We start from the raw sequence: 27,971 nt of genomic DNA on the forward strand, positions 1-27,971 counted from the left end.
TAACTAGTACTAGTACTAGTACTGCTGTACGGGGTACTGCGCAGCTTTAGGTGTAATATCATTATTATCTAGCATAATTATTATAATATAAGTACATATTATTATAATGTACAGGGGGGGGGGGGGGGGGGGGGGGGGGGGGGGGGGGGGGGGGGGGTGGGGGGCAAAAGTTAATGCACATACGTTGGGTCTTATACCACCACTGTGTTTCTTATTTGAGACTTGTTGCTTTACAGATGACATAGTTTACCTACTCATTCGAGGATTCTGTCGCCAAAATTTGAAAATTCGGTTTTTAGGGGCCACACCCGATCAACATTGAATTAATTATACTCGTGTTTGCGAACATGCTAGAAAATTCGTTTTTTGACGATTTTTTCAGGTCCAAGATTTTCAAAATCAAATAAAAAAATTTCTAAGGGAAAAATTCTGGCCCAACAATCTCTTCTAAATGGTCCTTAGTACATATATCCTGAAAGTTTCAGAGTGATTGCTCAAAAAAAGTAGGAGAAGATAGATTTTTAGACTCGATTTTCAGGGCACGCGATTGAAAATCGCTCGCGTGATACAATTACACATAAGCGCTGACCTTTTACCCGCAATAATTTCGGCTGGGAACAATATTTTTCCATGGGACTAAAAACAGCTGATAGATATTACTCCCCTCTATCAGAAACAACTGTAAAGTCAATTTCGAGAGAATTTTGAGGAAGACCTCGACCCCCCCCCCCGGCCCCCTTAAGCGTTTTGTGTTATAAACTCCTCCGGGATACCACTAGGAGTAATTTGTAATTCGTTATCGGGATACCACTAGGAGTAATTTGTAATTCTTTATTGAGAGATCATGTATAATTAACTCAATTATATTACTAAATATAAAACTAAGGTACTTTGACGGTTGAAGATTGCGTTATATTTTCAAGTAGTTCTTCAATCTGAATACATGACCGTTGAATAGTTGAATGAAGAAGTTCATCTTGGCAAGCAAAATAAATGGAGTCGATAGACGATATATATTGTCTCATGAACTAAAGTTGGTAAAAGTTGACAACGATACACGACGGCTTATTATATTATCAAACTGGGCACTCGGTACGACAAAATTTACCGGACAAGTACTGTAAAGCTGTAACTGTGAATACTGGTTCTGGAACTGGTTCAAGAAACTCAATATTAACAATGATTAATTTATGAGTGTGCTGAAACTTAGTCATCGCCTGCAATTCTGGTTCGTGCTAAGCAGATGATTTATAGTTCTTGCGTAAAGTAATAGGTCACGTGATATTTTTGACTAATGCGCGTCGTAGTAGTATGTCATGTCACATGACTCATGTGATATGGGCCATCAGAACGTGGCACATTAGACCACAAAGGCACTACGTAGCCAATAGTTTCGTAATAAATTAATGTATCACCCAACAAACCAAACTGGGTTTTACCAGAGTTAATTATCAGCTTTCAGCTTGTAAGTAATACTATTTATTTGAAGATGTTAAATAATAACATGATAAATAGCCTATCTGTCAAGACGTGACGGAAGTAATTTGTCCGACATTTTAGTACATTAACTTTGGGCTATAACAGTGGGTGACGTATTGAATTTGGGAATAATTTCATATTATATTATATATAGTTTTATTATGTTATACAAAAGCAGTTTATTGCAGGCTATAGACTACTTGTATATTTTAATAATTATTTTTATCAAGAGATAACCGGGCTGAAACTTGAACCTTTCGACTTAATAACCGACATAACTAACATTAACGTTACAATAATATTACGAGAGCTTTTGAATGTTAGGATAGGAGTTAAGGAGTTAAAAGAGTCATAAGAAAGATATTTGTGATCAAGAACAAAATTATATCTACATTGAACAGTGGTACCGTTAAAAGTTAAGGGTTCTAACTAATTTTGCTACGAACTGCCATTAGCAGACTGCTCACTGCAGTATCCCTCTTTATTCCTTAGGGGGTATACACCAAAATTGGACGACCCAAATGACCTCAAAGGTGCAGAGCTACACTTAGCGGGTAGGTCCAGAGCTACACTGAGCAGGCAGGTGCAGAGCTACACTGAGCGGGTAGGTGCAGAGCTACACTGAGCGGGTAGGTACAGAGCTACACTGAGCGGGTTGGTGCAGAGCTACACTGAGCGGGTAGGTGCAGAGCTACACTGAGCGGGTAGGTGCAGAGCTACACTGAGCGGGTAGGTGCAGAGCTACACTGAGCGGGTAGGTGCAGAGCTACACTGAGCGGGTAGGTGCAGAGCTACACTGAGCGGGTAGGTGCAGAGCTACACTTAGCGGGTAGGTGCAGAGCTATAACACTGAGCGGGTAGGTGCAGACCTACACTGAGCGGGTAGGTGCAGAGCTACACTGAGCAGGCAGGTACAGAGCTACACTGAGCGGGTAGGTGCAGAGCTACACTGAGCGGGTAGGTGCAGAGCTACACTGAGCGGGTAGGTACAGAGCTACACTGAGCGGGTTGGTGCAGAGCTACACTGAGCGGGTAGGTGCAGAGCTACACTGAGCGGGTAGGTGCAGAGCTACACTGAGCGGGTAGGTGCAGAGCTACACTGAGCGGGTAGGTGCAGAGCTACACTGAGCGGGTAGGTGCAGAGCTACACTGAGCGGGTAGGTGCAGAGCTACACTGAGCGGGTAGGTGCAGAGCTACACTGAGCGGGTAGGTGCAGAGCTACACTGAGCGGGTAGGTGCAGAGCTATAACACTGAGCGGGTAGGTGCAGACCTACACTGAGCGGGTAGGTGCAGAGCTACACTGAGCAGGCAGGTACAGAGCTACACTGAGCGGGTAGGTGCAGAGCTACACTGAGCGGGTAGGTGCAGAGCTACACTGAGCGGGTAGGTACAGAGCTACACTGAGCGGGTAGGTGCAGAGCTACACTGAGCGGGTAGGTGCAGAGCTATAACACTGAGCGGGTAGGTGCAGAGCTACACTGAGCGGGTAGGTGCAGAGCTACACTGAGCGGGTAGGTGCAGAGCTACACTTAGCGCCGGACAACCCAGCCCCTTAGTCAAGATTGATAGACGAAAACAAAACTACTTTCGCTACTAAAGTCCAAAAAAGCTACTAAAGCCCGGCCCGGCCGCAGACTTTTCCGGAGAAATCATCTGGTATATAATATACTAGATAATGTATTCGAGCTTTTCATTAATAATATTTATGGTTGAGATGTACAGCAATGTAAAGCTAGCAGACCACTTTGTTGATAAAGAACTGCTGATTACATACAACAAAACTGGATAAAACTGGATGTTCTCTCATTGCAGAGACACAGAGAGCGATACATTATAATCCATGCATGACTAGCTCCGAACGACACAATATAATATACAGTGCAAGCTCCTAGCACGGTACCATTTAATAAAAAGGTACCTACAATCTCGACCCACTATGAAACTCTTTAATGAAGTGACAGTTGCCAAGTTATGAAACCTACTCCCCAAGGAATTTATATCTCTCTCTCTCTCTCTCTCTCTCTCTCTCTCCCCCTCTCTCTCTCTCCCTCTCTCTCTCTCTCTCTCTCTCTCTCTCTCTCTCTCTCTCTCTCTCTCTCTCTCTCTCTCTCTCTCTCTCTCTCTCTCTCTTTCCCTACATGATTTTCCGTAGGAAAATCAAGAGCCCCATAGGAAAATCAAGAGCCCTCTTGATTTTCCGTAGGGAAAATCAAGAGAGTGATCGGGAAAATCACGAGTTTGAATATAATATATAGAGCTAAATTAGATCTACTTCGCACTGCTTGGCGTGGGTTTTCTAACACCACTTCCTATTTGCGTGATCATGATGTAATACAGCCACAGTGGTCCGCGAAGGGGGGTCAGGCTATAATAGACCCCTTCTAGGTCATTTTGTTGTCTCAGGAGATGTTTCCTGGAGTATTTTCGCCCAAAAAGACGTTTAAAAGCACTTAGAAGACCTCAAAATATACCAGAAGGGCTGAAAATGAGAAATCAAAAGATTTATTTTTTCCAAAAATACCCTGAAAATTTTAGAATTTGGCCGCTAAATTTGTTTAGAAGGCCTGACTCAAAATTCTACTCCACAACTTAAGGTCCTCAGGCAATTCTACGTTGATTCTGAAAATTTCATTAAAAAATATTGAAACCCTATTGAGTTATATTATTTTGAGCGACATCAGTTTCGCGAATGTCGCGAACTGAGATATGGGCAATTTTGTTCATTTTTTGCCATTATTTGAACACAGAATCCACAGTTAGGTAGATATTGAGCTGATATTCATAGAGAATGTGCAGTATAGGCTTACCTAACATATAAAATTTGTCTCATCCAAAAATATTGATAATTGGCCAAATTATGGGCTAAAATCTATAAAAATCTATCAAAATTGGCGCGTATGCCCAAATATGGTCATATAGTATTTTGCTCATAACTCAGTTAATTTTTATCAAATTTTGATAAAACTTTATATTTGTGTTCAGGAGACTAGAAGCTACAAGTAAAGTACCCCAAAGCATGGTTTTGAGCTTGTTAAGGTGATTTTGCATAATTGGGATAATTGGGACCAAATATGGGCGTGGCTGATTTTAAAAAAAGTCCCAGCTTGTCCCAGGTTGATTTTTTTATGGCTAGTTAGATAATTATCTGAACTTTAGGATGCCATAGGTGGTTTAGGTGCACTCGAGCGCACTACCTAACATTTTTTTATTTTAAAACCAAAATTTTAGTTAAAAAGTGGGTCTAAAATTTGGGGGTAAATGAAAAATCAACCAAAATAGATATCTGTCATAGCCTGGTGGACCACTGTGACAGCTCTACCTCAACATTATACTTGCGTTAAATACAGTTTGCTGCTACCTTGTAGTTAGCCTTTGCGTGAGTACTTGTACATTACTATACAAGTACACTATGTAGGATGCAATGAATTTGACCCGATCTCAGGAGAAAATTCGTGAGTTTGATAAAAAGTAAAAAGACTCTGTCATACTGGCTTCTCTATGCAGTTGACCTCGTTCGACGGCATATCTCTCTCTCTCTCTCTCTCTCTCTCTCTCTCTCTCTCTCTCTCTCTCTCTCTCTCTCCCTCTCTCTCTCTCCCCCTGTCTCTCTCTAGAGAGAGAGATGTAAGCCAGGAGTGATTGGAGAACGTGCTTGATTTTGTTGTCTAAAAGTGATCCTTGCCGAACTTACATAAAGTAACATAACGTGAACATAATATTTTCGGATATTATTTCCCCGAAAAGTCGTGGACACTGGTAACCAATAATTTTCCGCAAGGGTTACCAGAGTAGTACGAGGACGAACTGCGAGTCGCCTCAGACTGGCTGGCGCGGCGGGAAGTTTCAAAACAAATAACTTTGGCGCACTATATATTATTACACACTATATTGTATCATGTGCACGTATCACATTACACATCTTCCAATCAGAACCGGAAAAAATTATTACAAATAATACCTTGGTTTCGTTTCGTGCCCCGCGTTCCCTCCGCTAAAGCGTCGGGAATTATAACCTTCGTGGTTCTATTTTGAGAGGTATAACTGTATAATAAAGCTATAAAGTGATTATTATCGCGTTAAATGGCACCAAATAGTCAGCTTTTGACAATAAAAGCAGCACAATTATTATTAAACAAATTATGCATTCTTATTAAAAACACAACATCTACTACCATCCGATTTCATTAAATTATATCAGATGTTCACTCAAAGAAATCGCATTTTAACTAACTACAGCAGCTAAAGCTAGCACTCGGACATCCTAATTATCATAATCGTACCTTATAAAGAGGTAAAGTATGAGAAGCATACAGTTACATGGATCTGTCAATATCAAAAGTCAAAACCTCAGAAGGAGAATAGAGGAAACCGAGCATTTCTATTTATGACAAGCAGCAGTAGTTCTCTTTTAAATCTTGGTGTAAGGGTGTTAGCTGGTGGAAGTGTTCAGTAATAAATGGCAGTGAAGTGTAGCTGGATTATGAACTAACACATTCTTAGTGGTGGTTGAATCTCAGATGCAAATGAATTTACCGCTGATTTCCACATGGCGCTGGCACTGAGAGTTACTAGTCGAAGTAAAATCATGATTTTTAACCATGAGTGTTAATTGTATTGATGAGTTTTAGGCTCATCTATCGCGAAAATGATTTCGCCTTTACTAGCAATGCAACAAATAATTAGCCATAAGCATTGAAGAGAAACAAACAACTCTTGATAAAATATGCTTCAAAAATGTAACCCTGTCAATCCTGACTTCAACCGTCGTCCATAATATTCCGCTCGGTAGACTGTCAAAAATTTGATTATTTAAAGCAATTTAAGGTGATTTAAGGTAATTAAGTAGGATTGAGACTTTAAACATTTGTATCTAGGTACTTATTATAATTTAACAGAATATCGTTCAAAGCAAAAGCAAATTACCCACAGCAATCCTAGGTCTCCTTATAATTAAAATTATAGATTCGGTACGTTGTCAAACCGTACCTTATATATTATAGTCTGATGCCCTAAATTTGTGTTATCCTGTTAATTAAAACACAGGCACAACAAGCAACTTTAATAGTTAACTGTGATGAGTAATATTTTATCTCAAATTAAAGAGCCAGCTTTGTAATGTTATAATTATCATGGTGTTCAAAATGGATAGTATTAGAACGCAGCTGAAATTTGGACACATTCGCAGTGACGGTAGAAATTTATAATGACACGCGATCTCGGATGAAAAAATTACGACCATTTTTCCACCTGGTGCTGGGCGAAGAGAAATGTAAGATGATTCGCCACGTATGTAACTAATACAGAAGTAATATAGAAGTATAGAAAGATTGAACAGCAACCGTTAATGAGGTCATGATCCATTTGATCCATTCTGCTAATTATTTTACGTGTCGCTCCGTTTAGTCCGTTAAAATCCTGAACAATTAATGAACGTTTCCCCAGATAAATTTACTTAAGAATGTAATCCTGATTATATAGATATTAACTCCTGCCTGAGAGAATGCCTAACTCCTTTGAGAATATATTATAATGTAGTTTGAATATTTATAGTTTAAAATGTCTCTATATGGTATTGGTTGAAACTACTTATGACTTACTCCCAGGATAAATCCAGCAACTTCCGGTTTCAGTAGCTGCCCCCTTTTAACAGGGCCAGCTGATATCACAACTTAAAGAACGTTTAGATATTGTCCTAGCTTATGATAAAAGAATGCTACAAATCAACAGTTTTGAGAAATCACATTGTGAAGAAGCGTTTTCGAATCCGCGTACCTTGGCATGTCTTTAGATTAAAATAAGAAATAAGATTTACGATCTAAAACAGTAAAACAATTTAATGAATCTAACACAAAAATATAAAAACTGACGATTTCTGATTTCACACTCCAACACACCCTAACCAGCCCTAAAACACAGCCCTACGATGATTTTAATCTAATTTATGATTTAAATCTTTACGAAATTGCCAGACCCAGACCACCAAGCGAGAAGTAACGAACAACCTACTTGGGAAGGCTATAGTGGCAATGCATTAGTTTAATCAGGATGAGGAGGTTACAAGTTAAAAGCAGTAGTTATCCAGAAATAACTATCCGGTAGTTAGGTTGCTGTGCGCTACTCATTCTGATCATTTGTACTCTAAATATTCTACTTTTCTACTATATATTTAAGTACTTATGATCGAATTTATATGGGATAATGGCATTTGTATAAGGGCTAAGAGGAATAGCTCAGTGCAAAGTAGACAGACAAACGAGGTGAAAGTTGCAAATGAAAGGCAACATAATGGGCATTGCAACAATAAATTGGCTGAACAACCAAGAAATCTTGCATTAAATCTGGTGCTACATACTTCAATACAAATTAAAATGCTACTTTAAAATCTGCACTTAGTTAGATGGTGTACTGCTGCTGTAGGTGCCTATAGCTATACGATTTCACCATTTAAAGCTGCTGCTACTGTAGAGTGTACCAGGGTTTCCTTTACACCATAGTATATATTAGGATATTACCATTTATATATGTTCAAGATATTACCATTATTAGGATATTATCACTATTGTAATCTAATACGTTATAATATGTACTACAGAATGTTATTCAAAGTGAGTTTCATAATTCTTAATTCTTAAATCCTTACACCACCACTTGAAGACTTATCCCTTATGTGTTTAAAAGCAGCTAAAACTACGACAAAATTAAACAATAAACGTCCTCTAATTAGTAAATATAGCTATATTCAGCTCAATAGAGTTATCAGTAATGATCAACTTAATAACACCAGAATGTGTGTGTGTCTGTGTGTCTGTGTGTAATTTCCGAACGGTTATACAAAAAAAACGGTAATAGTTACGGGACTGGTTTTTTCGGTATAGTGCTGACAAAACTCTGACGAAGCCCATAAGCAAATTTTATAAAAATCGGCCGGTGGTAAGTGGTTTAATTGATGATTTTGTTCCAGAAATGTGACATAAATGGATGGGAGAGAGAACGAGCTAGGAGGATAACATGTACCGTAATTAGTTTAGCCCCACGTAATACTAAAAGCTTAGAGCTCACTCTTGCGGCCGCTTTGTTTCAACTGTAGGGAGATTTCATACTTTCATAAGACAGCGTTATGCGTGATATCAAATATATGATGCGGTTGTATACTTTTACATTGCAACTGTGACAGTAAAGTCCCGGCCGAAGGCACGGGTTACACTAGTACTATAATACTATCATGAATATAATTATCAAGAAGTATTTGTTTTCGATTTTGGGCATGGGGTTGAACTTCCCCCCTCCCCTCCCTTCTTCTTTAATGAAGTCCAGAATATAGATAGGATGGAGAATATAACGTTGCTGGTGCACATCATAAAAGGTTTAGAACTTAAATGTAAGTCTAGAGGTATCAAAAGGTCGTCTCGAGTATTATACGATAACTGTAATTTTAGATCAAATAATATGATAATTAGTGGGAACACAACGGCGTTACTAATCAAATTTGTCATAATACCCACCAAATTTAAATGGTTACAATCTTATTATCTCAAGTCACGTGGTAAATTAATAATCGTTTAAAATGATACCGCCAATCGTAGTGAGAGTTGAGACACAGTTAATAAACTGGGGTAACTAAAATGCTATACGCAAAAACCGATTTGATCAGATTTTCTTGCAGATTTTTGACATCTTGTCAGTTTACTTGTCAATTAATTCACTGGAAAGTAGGGAATATCAGTAATTACCGAGGCGAGTTTCCGAATGAATATTTTCATACATGACACTAACCATATTATGGGCGGTACACGAGCACATTATTTCATTTCATATGGTATTGCCCTTCATCATATTATCCTTTTTCGACAGTGAAACCTTTTATGAAAAACCCCTGAAAACGATATACACATGTATTTTAAAAGCTAATGCTAATAAAAACTTTCGTATCATTTATATGTTTCAAAAACCCCCTCCAGGCCCTGAAAATGTATTCGAGTCTGGTAAAGATTGTTTGTTTGGGGACCGGTTTTTGGTACACCGGCCAATGTTTACAAAATCATATGATACATAACAATATAATTTTATTTAATATACGTGAATATAAGAATTGAAAATTATGATGTTACCTTTATCGTCTATTCATTTAAAAAAAACCAAAACTTTAAAAATTAAAACTTGCATATATCATTAACATAGTGACTTAGTGACAAATAATTTGATTTCATACGACAGATGATCGCAAGCACTGTTTTATGAGCTACTTGTGTTGGATTAACCTAAATGCCCGATATTTTGTACAAGCAAACAATGTCCACCCAAAACGCGTTGCCAAATCAACAGTATTTTCTGCCACACTTAAACAAATCCAAAAATTGTACAGAGGCACTGTCCATGTCAGTCTGTACTGCGTTGAAGATTTGTCAGAGTTCTAATATAATCTTGAAATGATCCAGTAACCAAATCATTCTACTGAAGTTTGAACAAATTAAACCTCTAGCGGTACAGCGAGCAATCAGAAATATCTAGGTATGACAATCTTACTATCGTAGTTAAACTTCAATATCGATCCGAAATATTCAGGTCAGCGTAATTGTATTGTCGCCAAGCATAAAAATCCGAAATTTATTTGCCATGGTAATTAATTGGTCCTGGTTTCACTGTACCGTATATATATAATCTAACAGCCATTTCTGAGTTTATGTACAGTTATATCTTTATATAGTTATATGGTTGTGGCATGTAGGGGATTTTCACATTTAAACCATTTTGCAATTATTATAATGCTCCGAAACAGTGTCAGGTTGAAATCTGATGATCCTGGTTCAGGAGTGCATGGTTGGTACCTAAATTGTAGTAAATGGCACAGTCAAATGACTTATTTTTTTTTGATTCTGTAGTTCTGATTTAAAGCTTTATGAATTTAAGCGAAATCTTTGTTAGAGTTGCGATCAAAATATTATTATGATCATCTCTCTCTCTCTCTCTCTCTCTCTCTCTCTCTCTCTCTCTCTCTCTCTCTCTCTCTCTCTCTCTCTCTCTCTCTCTCTCTCTCTCTCTCTCTCTCTCTCTCTCTCTCTCTCTCTCTCTCTCTCTCTCTCTCTCTCAGTAATTTGTCCCATTTGCCATTTATATATTATTCTCTTTTCCCAGCAAGCAAATTGAATCAACTGAACAGACCAACTAAAGGTATCGTGCTATTGCGGTGCGGCAATACCTCGATCGCTGAATGACAAATCAATATAGTACAATATCCAATATAATACAAATTTACCCAATAATATAATATTATATAACATTCAATATAGTATAATATCATAACATTCAATATAATATAATATAATATACAAGCCGATGTAAAAGCTCAGAATACCGATTATCTTACACTCTTTAAATACTAATTGTTAAAATTTTAAAAACACCAGGTGGAACTCGCTAAATTTTCAACGAATACGTCAAGATCACGAAGGAGACTAACAACAGGTCATGTGACGAGTCACTATTACAAATCACGTGACTTAATTGTCGTGAATGGTAATGTCCTACTCCGAGGCCGCACTCAAAACTTTTATCTATGATAACTTGATAAAATTATGGCTCTATGGACAGCATAACTATAACGCATTAAGGCACATTAAATATGATCCCGTCTGAATGCCATGGTGCAAATACGAGCCGCGAACTACTATGATAAATTAGATACGGTGTAGTAGGGAGATGTAGAATTAGTTTATGGCTTTATAGTTTAAAAGCCATTATAAGATTTACTCCATGTTCGTTGAAATTAATAAGAACAACGTATGTGACCTGGCAGTTATACCTCAAATCATGTATTTCTCAGTAATAGCTCGTGATATTGTGACGATAAAACTATCACGGTCCCCTGAGTAAAGGAGTAACAAACAGCCCCTTGCTAAAGCTTTTAAGGAACAAGCGATATCCTCATCAAAAACACTATGATAAGATAGTTTTTAAGACTCATTTTTTCATTAAAATTCCGAGTTGAGATATATTCAAGGAACTGCTAAATAGCGGGCTACCTCCGCAGTCCGCACCAGATGTTCTAACAAGATAGCAATGCTGTACTAAATCATTTGCACAATCTTCTGCTCTATTCACTCCGTCACGCCTCGCCCAAATTGAATCGAGAATATTCTACCCCAAATGACGTTCAAATATAATTCTGAGTAACGATTTTTATTCAACAGACGGCCTTCGTACGTGAAATCACCTCTCTTGAAACTATGGTAAACGATGATGAACGTGACGTTGGGTGGTAATTCTTGAATCAGTCAAGATCCTCAATTCACTTGGCCTGTTGAGGAGCGGAAATTTGAATTGTAAATTGGTGATTCAATATTGCATAGGACAGACATTAGATACTGATTGGTATATTAAATGTTTACTATATTATTATTATAATGTTGAAATGTAGTAGTAAATTCAAGTTACAGCATAATATAATCTTTAGTTTTACTATATATAATGTTTAACTACAAAGTGCAGATCCATTTAAAATTTTGCTATCGTTTACTTTAATTTTCGTCGACCCCACTGGTACTTATGGAGATGAAGGGATCTTAGATTAACAATATTAAATTAAGTCTCAAGAAAAATAAAACGGTCACTGCTGAATTAGGGGATTCTAATGAATTTGATCCCTTAAAATACTTTTAAATGGCTCCAGATTTATTGGTAATTTCCACTTCCAGACCACAGCGACTACTTAAATGGTCATGGGCTTTGAAAGTGATTTTATGCAGTCTAGTATTTACGTCAGAAACTTCCATGCTTCCGTCAATTCCCATTATTTACCATGAGAAACCTGGTTGGTAGTAGAAAATATTATGTTTTAAGAAGTGCTACCCGAGTCAAAGGGAGTTGGTCCAACGGCAGCGGCAGGTATTTTACCACTACTATAAACTAGAAGAATGATCATACAGATTTTAAAATGTTGGTACATAAAATTTTGTTATAGTTGGGCAGTAGAATTCGGCATCTTGAGAAAAATAATACAAAACAGACAACCAAATTTGGGTAAACCTCTGTGAAGATTTATATGCGGTTAATAAGTTTAAATTTTGGTAAAAGCTTTTAACAGTGCAGCTTGTAATATCGCTTAGTACTTTAGTAGTATAGTTTTACTAAGTGTAAAGCTAAGTTCAGGTTAACTTTACAATTAAAAGTTTAAAGAGCAAATTTAGTATTTAAGTCTGAAAAGTGAGATGATTTATCGATACGGTGCAACAATATTGATACAGTAAAACCTCTGAATATCGTCCCTCTCTATATCGGGTACCTAGATATACCGGCCCTTTTTCTTTCCCTTGCCATTACGAGCGCACGCAATCATCCCGTACAGTAAAACCCGATATACCGCGGAATTTCGGGGAAAGAACACAGCTGCGGTAAATCGGGGTTTTGACTGTTCGCATTGTGTGCGTATAACGTTCCATGTGGGAGAAGGAAATGGTCTGGGTCACAGTAAATCGGGGTTTGCACTTTGCAAAGCACTGCCACTAAGACTCGAGGCTTAAAATATAAAGTTTACAAAAGCTATCATGGAAACAGATCGAAACAGGTCGATTGTTCAAAAAATTCGGCTTCAACCCCAACTTCGCTTCAAACAATTGTGTAATAAAAACTACGCCACCCATTCAGACAAATGTTGTGCTACGGGCTGCAGGATTGTGAATGTCATATTATGTTTATAACAGAAGCATTGGACTATACTTTATATTAGCGGGTAAGGTTCAGTAACCCAGTCACTAAGGGTGACGTACAATAGATGACGCTTTACTAACTTTTAAAACATATATAATTATGTATATTGTTGTTTCAGATTTAATTAATTTGATTGCTCCTCAGGCTCACGTGACCATGAGTTTCCATAGCAACTGGCCGGGATCAACTAATCGCGTGAATCAGGCGACTAATCACATTGCTTACAATATTTGAACAACAATGTTATATAATCTAGTAGCAAAACGTCATCTATTGCACGTCATCCTTGTGACCAGCTGATAGAATCTTACTAGCTAATTATAAAATATTGTTCACTGCTTTTGCTATTTAAAATATAATTTGATGTTTATAATCTTGTGGCCGTGGGCTCGTCTTAACATTGTAGAAAACAATTAACCAACACATGTCCGATCTCAGCTCACTGATCAGTGGTATTACGTTGGGGTCATCCTGTACGAGCACAATAATAAATATCTCAATATATTTTCCCCTTTAATATAGTCCTAATGGGCACCTTTCACGTGTCATAATACACGAGGGTGGCAGTGGCAAATTGAATTTATTGCTAGTCTATCAAATTTCGTTTGACACTTTCGATCATTTCTATCTTTCTATGCACTTTGATAAAGGATGGTAGCTGTATGATATGACAATATTATCTTATTATATTGCGGTTGGTTGGTTGATCAATGATCCTAGATAGACGGTACGTAATACCAAAAACATTATATTATCTATTTTTTAATATACAAGCTTCCATTCACGGGATAGCCAGTTACCTGGCAACACCTGCTCATGATGCTTCTCCAAGCTCACACAAGTGTCACTGTCAGCAAGGAGGAAGATATGAATGCATATAATCTGCACGAGGAGCCCATTACAGCTATCAACAATTAATTTGTTTCCAAGGCCTAGGCCGTGTACCATTTTGTGCTAAGCAACACCATGGTTTGGTGATCGGTCGTTCCTTTTTGGTTATAATATGTTGAGAACTGCCCCCCTGACGCGACGGGGATCGAACTCGCAATCCCTAGGATAGCAGCACAGTGACTTAAACTGGCGTTTTTACCAACTGCACTACTCGGCCGACGTATATTATCTGAAAAAAATATTTTATAATAATAATTATGTCACGAGAAACGATAAAATAACCCATAATATATTTACCTATAAATCTGTAGAATAGATACGATTGTAACCTAACTGGATGATATTATTGGGCCGCTACCTAGACGGTACGTAATACTTTTAAAGTTTTAAACATTATAAACCCCTCCGGGTCAGAATAAGATTCTGATAATCCCGGCTCCCGCTAAATAGATTCTGATAATCCCGGCTCCCGCTGTTAGTTTTTTCCCACTGAATAAATAACCCCGGCACAGCTTCTATAATCCCGCCCCGGTTATTTGGCTCAACTAGATTTGTTCTGTTTTGATATTACATGAGAATTTCAACCGTGCACTGTCACGTGTTTTGATGACGTGTATCACGTGACTAACTACTACGACGCGCATTGGTAAAAAATGTCACGTGACCTATGGCTTAACGTAAGAACTATTTAATACACTCGATCTACGTATCGGTCTAACTGCAGGCGCTGGCAAAACTCCAACACACTGCTTACATTACTTAAACTCTTACATTAATTGGACCAGTTCCAGAACTTGTCTCGACGGTTACATTTGATTTTGTCCGGTTAATTTTGTCGTGTTTGTTATAAGCCATGTATTATATTATATATAGTCGTCTACTTTGATGGACTTCATGACACGATATCATTATTAGCTCCACCTTTTATCGCTTGCCAGGCTTAACTCGACGCCCCTTATCGATATTCATATTCATTCAACGTTCTGACTGAGGAATAATGTTTAGATATAACGCCAATTTCAAATGTCATAGTACCTTAGGTCCTTTACTTAGTTGTATTTATTTGGTAGTCCCCAATTCCATTTCATATTTTCCATACTGATCTCATATAGCTAGAATTAAGAGTAAAATGTCAAATTGCTGGTCCTAGCACTAACCCGGAGGGGTTTATAACACATAACACCGGCACGCTTAAGTTATATTAAAATAACCCCTCGTGCTAAAGCACGTCGGGGTTATTTTCATAATAATCCCTCGTGCTTCGCACTCGAAATTATTATAAATTTTTCCCGCGCGTCGCGGGAAAAATTGAAATATAATCCCTGCGCTTGCCAAGGTTATGTGTGTTATAATATCTGAACAATATTTTATAATAATTATGTCATGAGAAACGATGGAATTAACCATATTAACCTGTATGCCTGCGCCTGTAGAATGGATACGATTTTAACCCAACACATGACCGAAAAACATTAGTTTTTGTGTGTCGAAAATGTCAGGACGCTATAGAAATTAGAAATGTGAGTAACTGTATCGAAGTCGAAGTGATTAAAAGGCCACAAGAACCAACCATGATCGTTCTGTTAAAAATAAATCAAACCAACCGACTAGATTGGAGAAATGAATGATCTTAATGAAACGACGAAAAAAATCTGCACATTATATGAAAAGCAACAGCTTGAAAATGTAAGCTGAATTGTTCCTACCGACTTTGTAAGGAACTGAGAAGAAAGACAATGCACTTCTTCAAGTTCTTTTGTCCCAACTCTAAGAGAAATACATAACAGTAGAGAAATTTATTTTTGCGTGTGGTGTCGAGACAGAACGAGCTTATAAATAATAATAAAAGTAAGCGTCGAAATTAAAATCGAACAGGGAGAAAAACAAAACAGATTGATTAAAGAGGACTAATGGAAAGAAAATAATAAATTAAGATCTTTAGATGAGATTAGAAAAAGGATGTAAATTTGAGGTGCATCAGATTTATATGATAATAGTCGTTATATTTTGAATTAGATAGAGAGGGACTTAAGAGACTTAAGAAGGACTTAAGAGACTTAAGAGACTTAAAAACGGTCATTATATGCTTAGATGCTCATTCTGTGGATCTTCATTAAATTTTAACATCGCACAGTGAGACAATAAGAAAATCGATTAAATAAAAGCATTAAAATTTATAAATTTTAATGCATTTATTTAATCGATTTTCTTATAGATAAGAATGATGATCAGCCGTTTGATTCTTTAAGGAACTCACGTGGACGGGTTTTAGAGAAGGTAGCCAATATAATGCGTGAGATGTCGCAATGCTCTTGTTGCCTGGTTTCGCTTCAAAAGAATGTACCTATACTGTCTTTTTACCGCCAGGTGTAATGGAAGCTGGATTATTAATGGTTTTTAATTATAATATAGTTTTAAACTAATTACAACACTACAAATCTATTACATTTATTGACAAAATTATGTAATGTAATGCGATGGAGGTTCTTTAAGCAGGCAATTCCAGTCCAAACCCTGGAAACATGACATAAAGGATTTGTTTTACTTGTTGCATGAAAAGCACTAATAGATGGTTGTGATTCGAATACAAACGATAATTCGGGCCCTTAAAAGCCTCCCTACTGGTTAACCAAGTGTTCAGTGATAAAATGGAGAAAAGCGGATTCAGTTTTCAAATCGCCTTTTGTTACAAAACTCACTAAGGTGTTATTTAAGCTCGGTAACATACGTACCAACATAACCTATTTCAACAGCAGCACATGTTAAGGCTTTAAGCTTTTAAAGGAGGCGCACAAAGTTCTTGAATAAAATGACTTCAGCGGTTCCTCTAGCAATAAACTAATAAACAACACCCTGATAATATAACAGGAGTTGCTGCTTTTAAAACGAGTCACTACTGCACTGGACCATCCTGAAATATAAAATGGATTTTTAAAGGCTGCAACGTTCCTTTAGCGTTAGACAAATTTCAACAGCCATGGCAAATCTGTAAACAGTTCGTCATTTACTTTATTTTATTTTATTAAAATTTACCTACAGGCCTTTATTTGGCCTAATCATTAACGTTACTCGAATCTTTGTTTACCACTCCGAACAGTTTTCAAGTTATTCAACCACCCTAAGACTTCATAACTGGGTAAATATGCGGTCTTTAAATCTCAATGGTATTATGAATCTAGAGACTAGAGGAACCTTAACTACCAATGCTATAGAATAGCTCCTGGCAATATCGTTTTTATTTGAAAATCGAAGCTATTAAAATCCTACAAATGTCCCAACGCAGTATGCAACACGTGACAGTCGACTTCCTCCAATGCCTTCAAAGAGCATTCAAATGAGTGAGCTCATGAATATTTGAGTCTTGTTAAAGCGTCTGAAAGTACATAATATAAACATGTCCTATTAAAATGTTGTAACCGGCGCGTTGGTACCTACGTCTACTTTGCTGAACAAACAAGTTTACTTTGTCACACAATCTTAATGATATCTGAACATGTGTGAAATTGAACAAATAATGATATCCCAGCTTAAACCCCTTATATGTTACATCATGGTATGTAGTGGGGACCTAATGAGCTAATGCATCCGGCATTGGTGTACAAGGAATTACTAAATAAGGAACTATTTTTGTAGGTCTAAATATTTCAAGGATAAAGCAATCAAATGAAGAACTACAGTAACACTCAAATAATCAAACATGATCAAATCACGTCGAACCATATTATATTACCAAGCAACAGAACAAAAAATGGGGGAGAGATATAGAGAGAGAGAGCGAAAGTGAGAGAGAGACAAAATAATATTGCACAACACTTGACTATCAATCTAAGAATATCTGCCCATTGAGCCATTGACCACGTTGCTAATTCAATAAATTCCACCACCTTGACTCTATCCAGAACCACTAAATAAAAACTCCAATAAATACGGGGCATTTCTATGAAGTTGACAATTCAGCAAATTACCAGCACCAAAGCTGTCCGTGCCATTCTAGCTGATGTATATAATATATTGGTAGTTGGTTATTTGGGCAGCTTTGAACGTGCGTCAAACCGGACCACGTGACAACAGAATTTACTTTAAGTTGCACAATGAGAGCCTTTCTTTGTTATAATATTATAGTAATTACTAGTGTAACCCGTGCCTACGGCCGGGACTTCACTATCGCAGTTGAAATGCAAAAGTATAAACCCGCCTATTATATTCGAAAACATGCAAATTACATTTTCGTAGTTAAACCGGTACGAAAGTATCAAGTCACTCAGTCCAAACAGACCGCAATTTAATTATGAGTGCCCCTCACGTATCTAATAGTAATACTTGAAAGTGAATCTTGAGGTCTACTACCAAATTACCTAATTCCATATTATGGACACGTTCATTGAAGTTTGAGGATATTGGTAAATATTAGTGGCCCTATTAAATGGCACGATGAGGTAAAATTTGTCACACTATGAACCTATATATAATAAACCCTTCATGGTTAGGATAATCGTCTCATCCTCTAGGCAAACTTTTTCACATAACGATATCTTTATCAGATGATAAGATACAACCAGATACAACCAGAAATAGGAACTAAATACACAATCCTTGCCGGTTGCCCTTACCCTAGCCCATTTTTTATTTAAAAAAATGAATATTGTTGTCGTCATCATGTCATATCGATTTGTCTGAAACCTTTTATACGGATTAACCGTGAGTTTTAGTTGAGAGGTCCATTCGATAGCAGCAACCCTTTCTACCTCTAGCATCAGCGTCTCTGCCTCCTTTACAGTATCTGCTATCAGAGCAATGTCATCTGCAAAACCAGTGTCTGATATCTTCTCCGCCTTAACTCTCCTACTCCTATAAGGCTTAATGGTAAATCCTATTGCAGGGTGCTTGCTTAAGGCTTGTCTCATGCAATAGTCAAGGGCTATAATGAACAAGTGGTTGTGCAGTTATCCGCTTATTGGTAGGAATGGGGAACAAGACTTCCTTGACAATATCATGAGGACTCCATTGCCAGTTGCCATGGACAGTTGCCATGGTCCATGGACCCTTACAATTCTGACTTCCTTACAACCATGAACCAACACGTTTTGAGACGCGACGCACACCAATTCAATTTGTCCAATTGAGAGCTTCTTGGAAGTGAATTAGATTATAGCTCGGTGAAACAAATTCCGGCCAAGCTGTCCTACTGTCGTGGTGCAACTTAAATTGATTTTAAAATGTAATATATTTGTATACATTTAAAATACTCGCTGGCACGACAAAGGGGAAGGATTTCATAGCTTACCTTTGCAGTTCCGATTCATAGGAATATATTGTTTCGAACCCACCATCAATCATAAAATAATTGAATTTCAAAACACACTGCACTATGAATATTGATCAGACGAGATTTCTGAGCTCAACCTGGAAAACACTATTCTCCTTCTGAGAGCGGACGAGAACAAAGGACACCAAAATCATAGACTAATAAAAGATACATTTTTTAAATAATAGACAAATTATTTAAAATTCGTACTAGACTGTTCGTCGAGCATTAGTTAACAGCGTGGGAATCGGGCGGGGTCCGCACGTGGGAACAGTAACCCTAGAAAACTACTGCAAATCTTGGAGCAATAACCACTCAGATAATAGAATTGAGAAAGAACATTACTGTTGATAGCTGTCATCTTCTCACACAGAGACACATTTTATTAATCAAGACTGTGCCACAATAGACAGTCATCTAATTTCAGATGTCAAAATTTGAAAATTCGAATATTTTAGACCACGCCCATTCAATATTAAAACAATTATATTGTTTTCTCTGAATATGCTGATTGCTGGACGCCTAATTTTTTTCAGAGACGGTAAATTATTAAATGTTGCATCTGATAAAATGATGTGAAACGGATTAGAAATGACGAAGTAATCAAGCATTTTATGCATCTCGTTAGCAAAATTGATTGGGTGTGACACCGTGACACGACAGCCATAACGATTCACATGATGTTTAACGAGGTCACCTTATCACCTTATCACCTGATTAGGTAAGCCAATCACCTGATCACACGTAATGAATAAACTCGTTATGCTTCGTATCTCGGTCATCTGAGAAGTTACAACTCTAATTATTTCAGGACAAACGTAATTCGAATGGCCAAACACAATTCAATAAAATTTAGCTCGATCCTACTATCCAAAGTATCAAATAAATGCGAAAATGAACCTTCATTTGAACAAAATGAACAAGAATATTTTTCGAGTTGATTCCTCGAACCACTGAACCAGTGGTGGTACTGAGTCATACCAGAAAGAATTATTTCAATTGGACAATCAGTGACTGAGCTATAAAGGCCAACGTATGGGTACTGACTTTTGGCCCACCCTGTATATAAGCTATTTTTAGAACCAAAAGTACGTGAGCTAAAAAATTATGAGCAATTTTTTCATTAATATTTTATTATTAATGCAAGCTATTAGTTTCGGGATAGCCTGTAGCAGGCAACGCCCGATACTAATGCTTCTACAGACCTACACAAGTGCAAGTAGAGCGGGTAAATATGTCATGCTAGGCATGAGTTCACAAGGCCATGAGATAGCAAAATAAGTTAAATGGGTTATTGTGCATTAAATATTCCATGCTTAAAGCATGAGTAGTACCCGCTTTTTGAAAACCATTTTCTATTAGACCACATCGGTCCTGTATTGCAGTGTATCAAACTTTTACAGATGTGGAGGTAGTAACTCCGAATAAGTGAACGAGGAAGCCGAAGATCAAGAAAGTGATTATTTTTTTTAAATCTTAAACTTTTCGAACAATACATAATTATACAGAATTGAAGGCTTCTAAATAAACCCAGTTTTAAAAGGAGAAAACCGATATAGCCCTAAATTCCACTATCCCAGTATGAAACCCAAATTATGTATTGAAAGAGGGGTAACCAAAACACAGTAGTGTGCAGTAAGAAATACCACACCCGCAATAACATTGGGCCCTAGCAACAAATTAATTAATCAATGAATTAAAACATATAATATTGTACTTATAGAAAATATATCACTCTAAAGGCTCCTTCTCCGAGCTAATGACTCTAAAGTTCCTGATAACATGAACTTTGTCAGGCTCTGCTGTCCTTTTATTTATCAGTTGGTCGACAACTTTCTTGTAGGCCATTCTGTCTGCAGCTGATCTATCAGGAGTGATGTAAACTGAACTAAACCCGTCTTCATGTCTTAGTAGCTTAGTCTTGCTCAAGATGGTACGAGCTTGATCTGAGCTTGACAAAATGAATTTCACTGGCCTGACTCGTTCACTTGTGTCCTTTCCAACTCGTTTACATCTCACAATTTTCGGTTTTTCGTTGAGATGGTCCAAAAAAATACCAGATACCTTAGCATCCAGGTTTTCCTCCGTCTCTGGAAGCCCAAAGATAATCAGGCTTTTACTTCGATCATCTTCTAGGGCAACTCTTTTCACTGCAGCTTGGATCTTCTTCGGTGCAAAGGCGTTTTTGCACGTGTTTTTCAACAGAGACGAAAAGGTTTTGATCTCTTTCTGAGCTGCACTTTTCACAGTTTCAATCTCATCATCCTTCTTCAAAGCTAACTTCTCCTGCAAATCATTGATTTTAGCCATATCTTCTTCTTGCTTGGTGAGTAACTTCTCTTGTAGTTCTATGATTTTGGTCGCATCAGCTATTTTTTCTTTCCTGAACATTCGGTTATCGTCAGCTGTTTCTGTGGCGGATTGTAACAATGGTCCACAATAATTGTTCTGTATCCAGCACATTGTTTTAACCATTCTGATAACCTTTCTCTAGGCACACTTCTCTGGTTCAGTTTATCAAATCGCACATCATCGTTGTGTTCAACTCCGATTTTACTTCTAATCTCCTTGAAAATACTGTCCGTCGCCATGTGTATCTGATTCACATATTCCGTAAGGAACTGGCCATTCTCAACCATAGCATCATCTACCATCTCAAAATGTTCACTCTGTAGCGGATAAGGCATCGTACACGTTGTACAGAAAATGTACAAACAATGTACATACAAATCTACAAAGCCAGAGAGATAATTCAACGCGCACACAGAACTACTGATAAGAGAGCTACAATTTAGCAACTAATGTAAAAGTGTAAATATGCCATAATGTGATACTTAGAATATTTTAATATCATAATACTTGTTTTTCATTGATCCAATGATATAGTTATTAGTTTAGTCCGATGATAGAAATTAAAAATGACTGAATTTAAAAGTTGTCATATCGTAGACATGATCTGAGTTCACAGCGGAATAATTTTGGAAAAAAATTCTACGGACTTTAACTTGGACGGACCTTAAACGGACGGACTTTATTAGAATGGACATTAAGATGAACGCTAGGATCTCCAGCGTTCAATTAATCATAATGAAATAATGTCCGTTCAAATAAAATTCGATAAGGTAGTGAAAATACTGGAGTACGGAGAATTTATTAATAATTGTAGGAGAATTGGAGAACTGACCTGTTTTTATAAATGGTGCTGCGGAGAGAATTGAGGTTTGAAAGCTGAATAACATGTATTATTGTGTCCCCGAACGTATAACCTCATAATACCGATAATTTTATTGTTGACTAAATATATGAATTGAATAATAATTCTTAAATGATGTGTAATGTGATACGCGCTGCTCATCAATGCGACATCAAAACGACTCATCAGGCGTTTGAAAATTTTTCTTCACGACACGAGGGAAATTATCAGCGCTCAGTGTTCACGACTTTTCGGGGGTATAGTTCCCGGAGAACATTATACGTACCAATCGAGTTCTCAAGAAATAGAAAAAGAAAAAGAAGTTGACCTTAGGTCTGTAAAGTTGGAATTATATATAGAAGAAGTGAATTGCCTTGAATTGTACTATTATAGGAGAATAGGGAAAAATATGCTGATATACGGAGAGTTTATTAATAATTGTAGGAGAATTGGAGAACTGACCTGTTTGTATAAATGGTGCTGCGGAGAGAATTGAGGCTTGAAGGCTTCATAACAAGTAGCATTTTGTTAACCGAACGTACCACGTAACACCAATAATTCAATTGTCAATCTTGATATTATTATGGTTGTTGACTAATTTATGAATTTAATAACGCAGATTGCCTGGAAGTAGGAAACAAGTTCGAAATTGTGCATAATTTTGCAAGGTAATAGTTTACTGGCTCCGTAATGCTTTGACGTAGTGTTTTGAAAATAGTATTATAGACTTATATAATAGTATTTTGAATTTAACTGTGAGCCAATATTCAAATGATATGTAGTGCCAATTCAATAAAAGTCATAATTTACCAACACAGAATGAGCATAATATGTTACAAAATGAGAGCGTCATTTGACAATACCTCATTGACGATCTGATGAGGTACATCGTAATCGTATACATAACAGCCATAGAGTAGCGAATCAGCGACAAATAAATTTCACAAATCATTCATCCTCAATGCACTCAACGAATATTATATGCCTTTAACAATAACACATCGTTCTGAATTCTTATCATATATTATATAATACTGAATAATATCCAATATCTGAATCATCTATCTAAATTATCGATCAAGGTTAAGTTCTTGTCAAGTTATAATTCTAAAGAATATTACAAGATTATTATATACAGTATTTAGCAAGCTGTAACTTGCGAAACCCTCGAGTTGTTAATATCTTTCTGACTAATCTGAAGATTCTTGTTACCAAACTGGTCCAAGCTGAGCACTGTCTTCTTAGAATGATCTCTAAATTCTCCGTTGTCGGTAAATCTTCTCCTCAATCCGCTCCAATTTGAGCAGGACTGTGGTAAGATCAAACGAGCATAATGAGTCAGTTTTCGCCAGAAATATGACGGAAGAGTCGCAAGAACGTTGTCGTAAAGAAGAGGGTTGATGATTGAGTTTATTGGTAAAACTATTGTGGCAAACGCTGGATACAGATCTTTCTCGTTTATTATATTCTTGTCTATGTAGTATATGACACAGACTACAATAAAGGGAAGCCAGCACAGAAAGTCTGTGAAGATGATGAAAGTTATCTTCCGCTGCAAGGGTCCAAATTTGTTCGTTATCCCGACTTTATTGGCAGAGTTTTGTGTAAGCAGATGAACTGAAAAGTAGCCAGCAGATATGATGAATAAACTGGCCAAGTTTATCATCAGGACAGCCCACGTGTAGTGTTTTTGCGGATCGTCCTCGTCCACAAAGAACTTGAAAGTGCACGAACCACTGCTGCCATAGAAACCAAGAATTTTAAAATTCAGTTGCTCGCCGTCTGCGTCACTGGACTTGCTGAACATTTCTTCGACCTTTCTCTTCACACTTGTTGAACTGTTTGCAATGTTTTCAATGTCATTAGCACCAAAATATTTTCGTAACAGTGGCCAAAATTCACCACTTTTTTTTGGACTCAGAAAAAAAGCTGCATTTTCTATGAAGTATCCATTATTAAAGTAGGCTTCGTGAAGATGGGGTTCTATCGGTATTATGGCTATTAGGAAAGCTAATGAGGTCAACACCAAACACCCTATTCCAAGCAAGAATTTAAATTTTGCCTGAGGTCTCTGTCCAGTGTTCAACCTTCTCATAACAAAAGCTCGGTAGACGCTTAAAGAAGTCATGGCAAAGACTGATAGCTCAGACCCAAAAGTTGATATAACTCCATAGAATTCACAAGAGGACGAAGTTAGCCACTTTCGCTCCTCTTTGCAAAAACCCTCACTCCTTGTGACATTCTCAATACTAATACAAACAAGATAGAGACCCACAAAGAAGTCTCCCAGAGCAATGAGGGTCACGAGAGCGGATATGCTGAGACTGACTGCAGTGCTGTGTTCACCCTTTAGCATACCAGTAAGATTCCTTAACATCATAAAACCGTTCATGAGGATCGCTGGGATGCCGATCAGCCATCCGAACACCCGCAGCACTGTAGATTGGAGAATTGTTTTGTTGTTTCCTTGAGGGCAGTCTTCATGGCATTCGTCATACTCGTTCGAACAGTGGATGATTCCATCGCAAAATTGAGACTTTTTGATTATCTCATGGGTAGCATTATCACAGGAGAAGTGATTATTGCAGTACTTTTCGTCTGAGTTATCCCCACAATCGTTTATGAGGTCACAGGTTTGGCTGTAAAGCACACACCTGCCGTTTTCACAAGGGAACATTTCTTTATTGATGAATTTTCCGTCTTCAATGGGTTCTACAAATGTCAAATCACCTTTCTTTGTAAGAGTTAGGGTTCGGTTGGGCATATCAGGACACGATGTCAAATAGTTAACCTTTCTAATGGGACAAACCACACTTTTATCACTGCATAAGTTCAGACAGGACGAATAAACATAGAATTCTCCGAAGAGGTATGCGCAGTCGTACAGTCGATCTGCTGGTCCTGATATCTCTATTGGTTGAGTTCCATAAGAGTCCTCAAGAATGTAATTCTTACACGTCACCTGACTATGGTTTCCTTCGTTCATAATGCCTGGGATACACGGATCAAGGTACTTCTGTAGGCGGTTTGGACTGAAAACATCGACGTTCACTTCCTTGTCTCTGGATAACAGGCAGAGTGAAGATTCTATAGGGCAGCCCTTCTTTTGCCTGCCGTCACACATGTCGTTAGGATCAATCAGAACCACGTCCTTGACGTCCTTTTCATCAGGGTTGCATATAAATGCTGCATTGCATGTGCTATCAGCATTTTTATATGAGAACTTGTCTACTTTCCTGTCTCCCTTTAAAACATACTCACAGACCTTCCAAATGTCCACATCCTCGTCCTCTCCATTATCACAGTCAACCACTCCGTCATTGACCCAAGATTTGAGTATTGGCATTTTCACAGGCTCCTGGCCATCTCCTGGTGTTTTCCTTACCCTCCGCAGGCAATTCACCTCGGTTTGGAGTTCCTTACAATGAACTTCGTCCTGACCGTTATCACAGTTGTCTACCCCATCACACATGAAATGTCTGTGCACCTTGCAGCTTGCTTCGGGTTCCTCGCACAGGTCGGGGATGTTATCTGTGCATAGTCCGAGGTTTTTACAGAGAACAACATCTGTCAGAGATATTGTGTGATTTGTTGGGGTGTGGTTGCAGGTGAACACGATGTCCCTGTTCGTGCAGTTTATCTGATCCCTCCCATCATAACAGACTCGTTCTGCTAGTCTGCTATCTTCTGGGTTGTAGTAACTGTACGCCCCACACATCTGGGCCGGGAAGAGGGGTATCAGGTCGCCACCCTTTCTACGGGGACATGAACCAACCTGGACTGAGGGACTGCAGGCTTCTGATTTGTTGTACAGGTCTATTTCGTCTATGCAGATGCTGCTTTCTTCATCCATTTTACATGTGTCAAGGGGGCTCCTCCATATCTTGGCTCCTTGCACGATGTCCTTGCTGCTTTCGCATGTTATTCCATAATCATGTTGACAATCTTCTGCCATTTCATCCTCGGTCGCAAGGCAGTCATTGACACCATCGCATTTGTTTTCCATCGGCACTGTAACACCACTAATCTCACAGTGAAACCATTTCTCACTGCCACAGTTTTTCGTCCTCAACTTCTCCGCTTCGATGTTATCACAAATGTCATAGTTTCCACTGCACTGGAATCTCTTCAACGGATACAGACCAGAGTCGTGCGTAACTGGACTGAGATCTCCCAGGACAGGAAACTTCTTGTTAGTGCAAATATAAGAACCACAAAGTGTGCCATTTATCCCGAATGCTTGGATTTGGGCCATGGCTCCCAGTGGAGCTGTTCCGCAGTACTGGTAGAATCCAGGGTCATTTTCGCATACTTCCGTGTATTGGGCCAAGTTAAGGTTATAGCTCGTCTCACCGTATGTCTGATTACTTGTCCAGCAGTGGATTTTTCTTTCAAACTTTTTGACTTCTGGGCTCAAGTTTTCTTTCGGTGTTTCGTTGTCCACTGCTTTCAGAAATCCGTTTCTTACCGTTACCGTGTAGGTGCGAGTCTCATCCACCCCTGAAATTTTTGTTAGTTTATAAATTACAAATGATATGGAACCATCATCAGACATTTTTTTAAATGCCATTATTTTTGACTATTTCTAATCGATAATTTTGAATAATTCTAATTAAGATATAACCTAAAGTTCCCAACGAGCTTTATCAGCTGTAACTTTAGGGGCACGTCAAGAATCAAGATGCTTACCTTCCACAGGATGGCAGAATATTAAGAGGAGGGCTTGGAGAAGAATACAATGACCGATTTTCAAGCTGTTTCTTGAAACCATTCGTTTCATCGCTGCGATCATTAGAACACCACAGACATACTCTTATAGCTGGGAGAATTATGTTATAGGGATTATTCGAAAAAGATTGCTGTGAAATGAAAACGCAATTTTCGAAATGACCTAGTCGATTTAAGCTATGAGCTAGCGACGTGACAAAGTAACTGTTCGTCCATTATATTCGCTATTCAGAGATTTAGTATCAGGTAGGGCTCGAGTATACCATATAGTTGAATATTAAGTTGAATTATATTGAAATATTCTGAACAAAGTAAATTTAGTACACATCCAACAAATCGAATTAGTCTAAAGTGAACAGGGACAAATTGGCGAGAGTGGGTAGTTACTTTGTAAGGAGCTCTTAATGCAGGATTTAACCATAATCATTATCAAAATTAAATAATATAATGATTTGGTATCCCTTGACATACTCTGACAAATGAGGATTGATTTCAAAGTTAGCATCAGCTCCTGACGAAGGCTATGTTATAATGATTGATGGGTCAGCTGATGCAAGTTATATAGTAGTTTCACTGCGTCTTAATATAGGAAACACTCACCACTGTCACGCGTCAGAATATTCAATATCTCCCCACCATAACTCTAAACTTTTAAACTGCATGAACAAAA

The 27,971-nt window shown here is 37.8% G+C and overlaps 2 protein-coding genes across 2 annotated transcripts in view; one reads left to right on the forward strand and one right to left on the reverse strand.

Moving 5' to 3' along the window:
* Positions 1-27,971, forward strand: part of LOC134815694 (metal-response element-binding transcription factor 2-like) — a 106,870-nt gene that overhangs the window by 15,420 nt on the left and 63,479 nt on the right. The gene's annotated exons all lie outside the window — the stretch shown is intronic.
* LOC134815708 (uncharacterized) lies at positions 23,382-27,959 on the reverse strand. The gene is made up of 3 exons (XM_063824284.1): positions 27,902-27,959; positions 27,263-27,392; positions 23,382-27,073 (listed from the first exon to the last, which is right to left on the reverse strand). The coding sequence occupies exons 2-3, from the start codon at positions 27,363-27,365 to the stop codon at positions 23,715-23,717; spliced, it is 3,462 nt and encodes a 1,153-aa protein (XP_063680354.1). The 5' UTR covers positions 27,366-27,392; positions 27,902-27,959; the 3' UTR covers positions 23,382-23,714.

The sequence above is a fragment of the Bolinopsis microptera genome, chromosome 5, assembly GCF_026151205.1.
Source record: "Bolinopsis microptera isolate Bmic1 chromosome 5, MBARI_Bmic_1.0, whole genome shotgun sequence".
In the NCBI taxonomy this organism is placed as follows: Eukaryota; Metazoa; Ctenophora; class Tentaculata; order Lobata; family Bolinopsidae; genus Bolinopsis; species Bolinopsis microptera.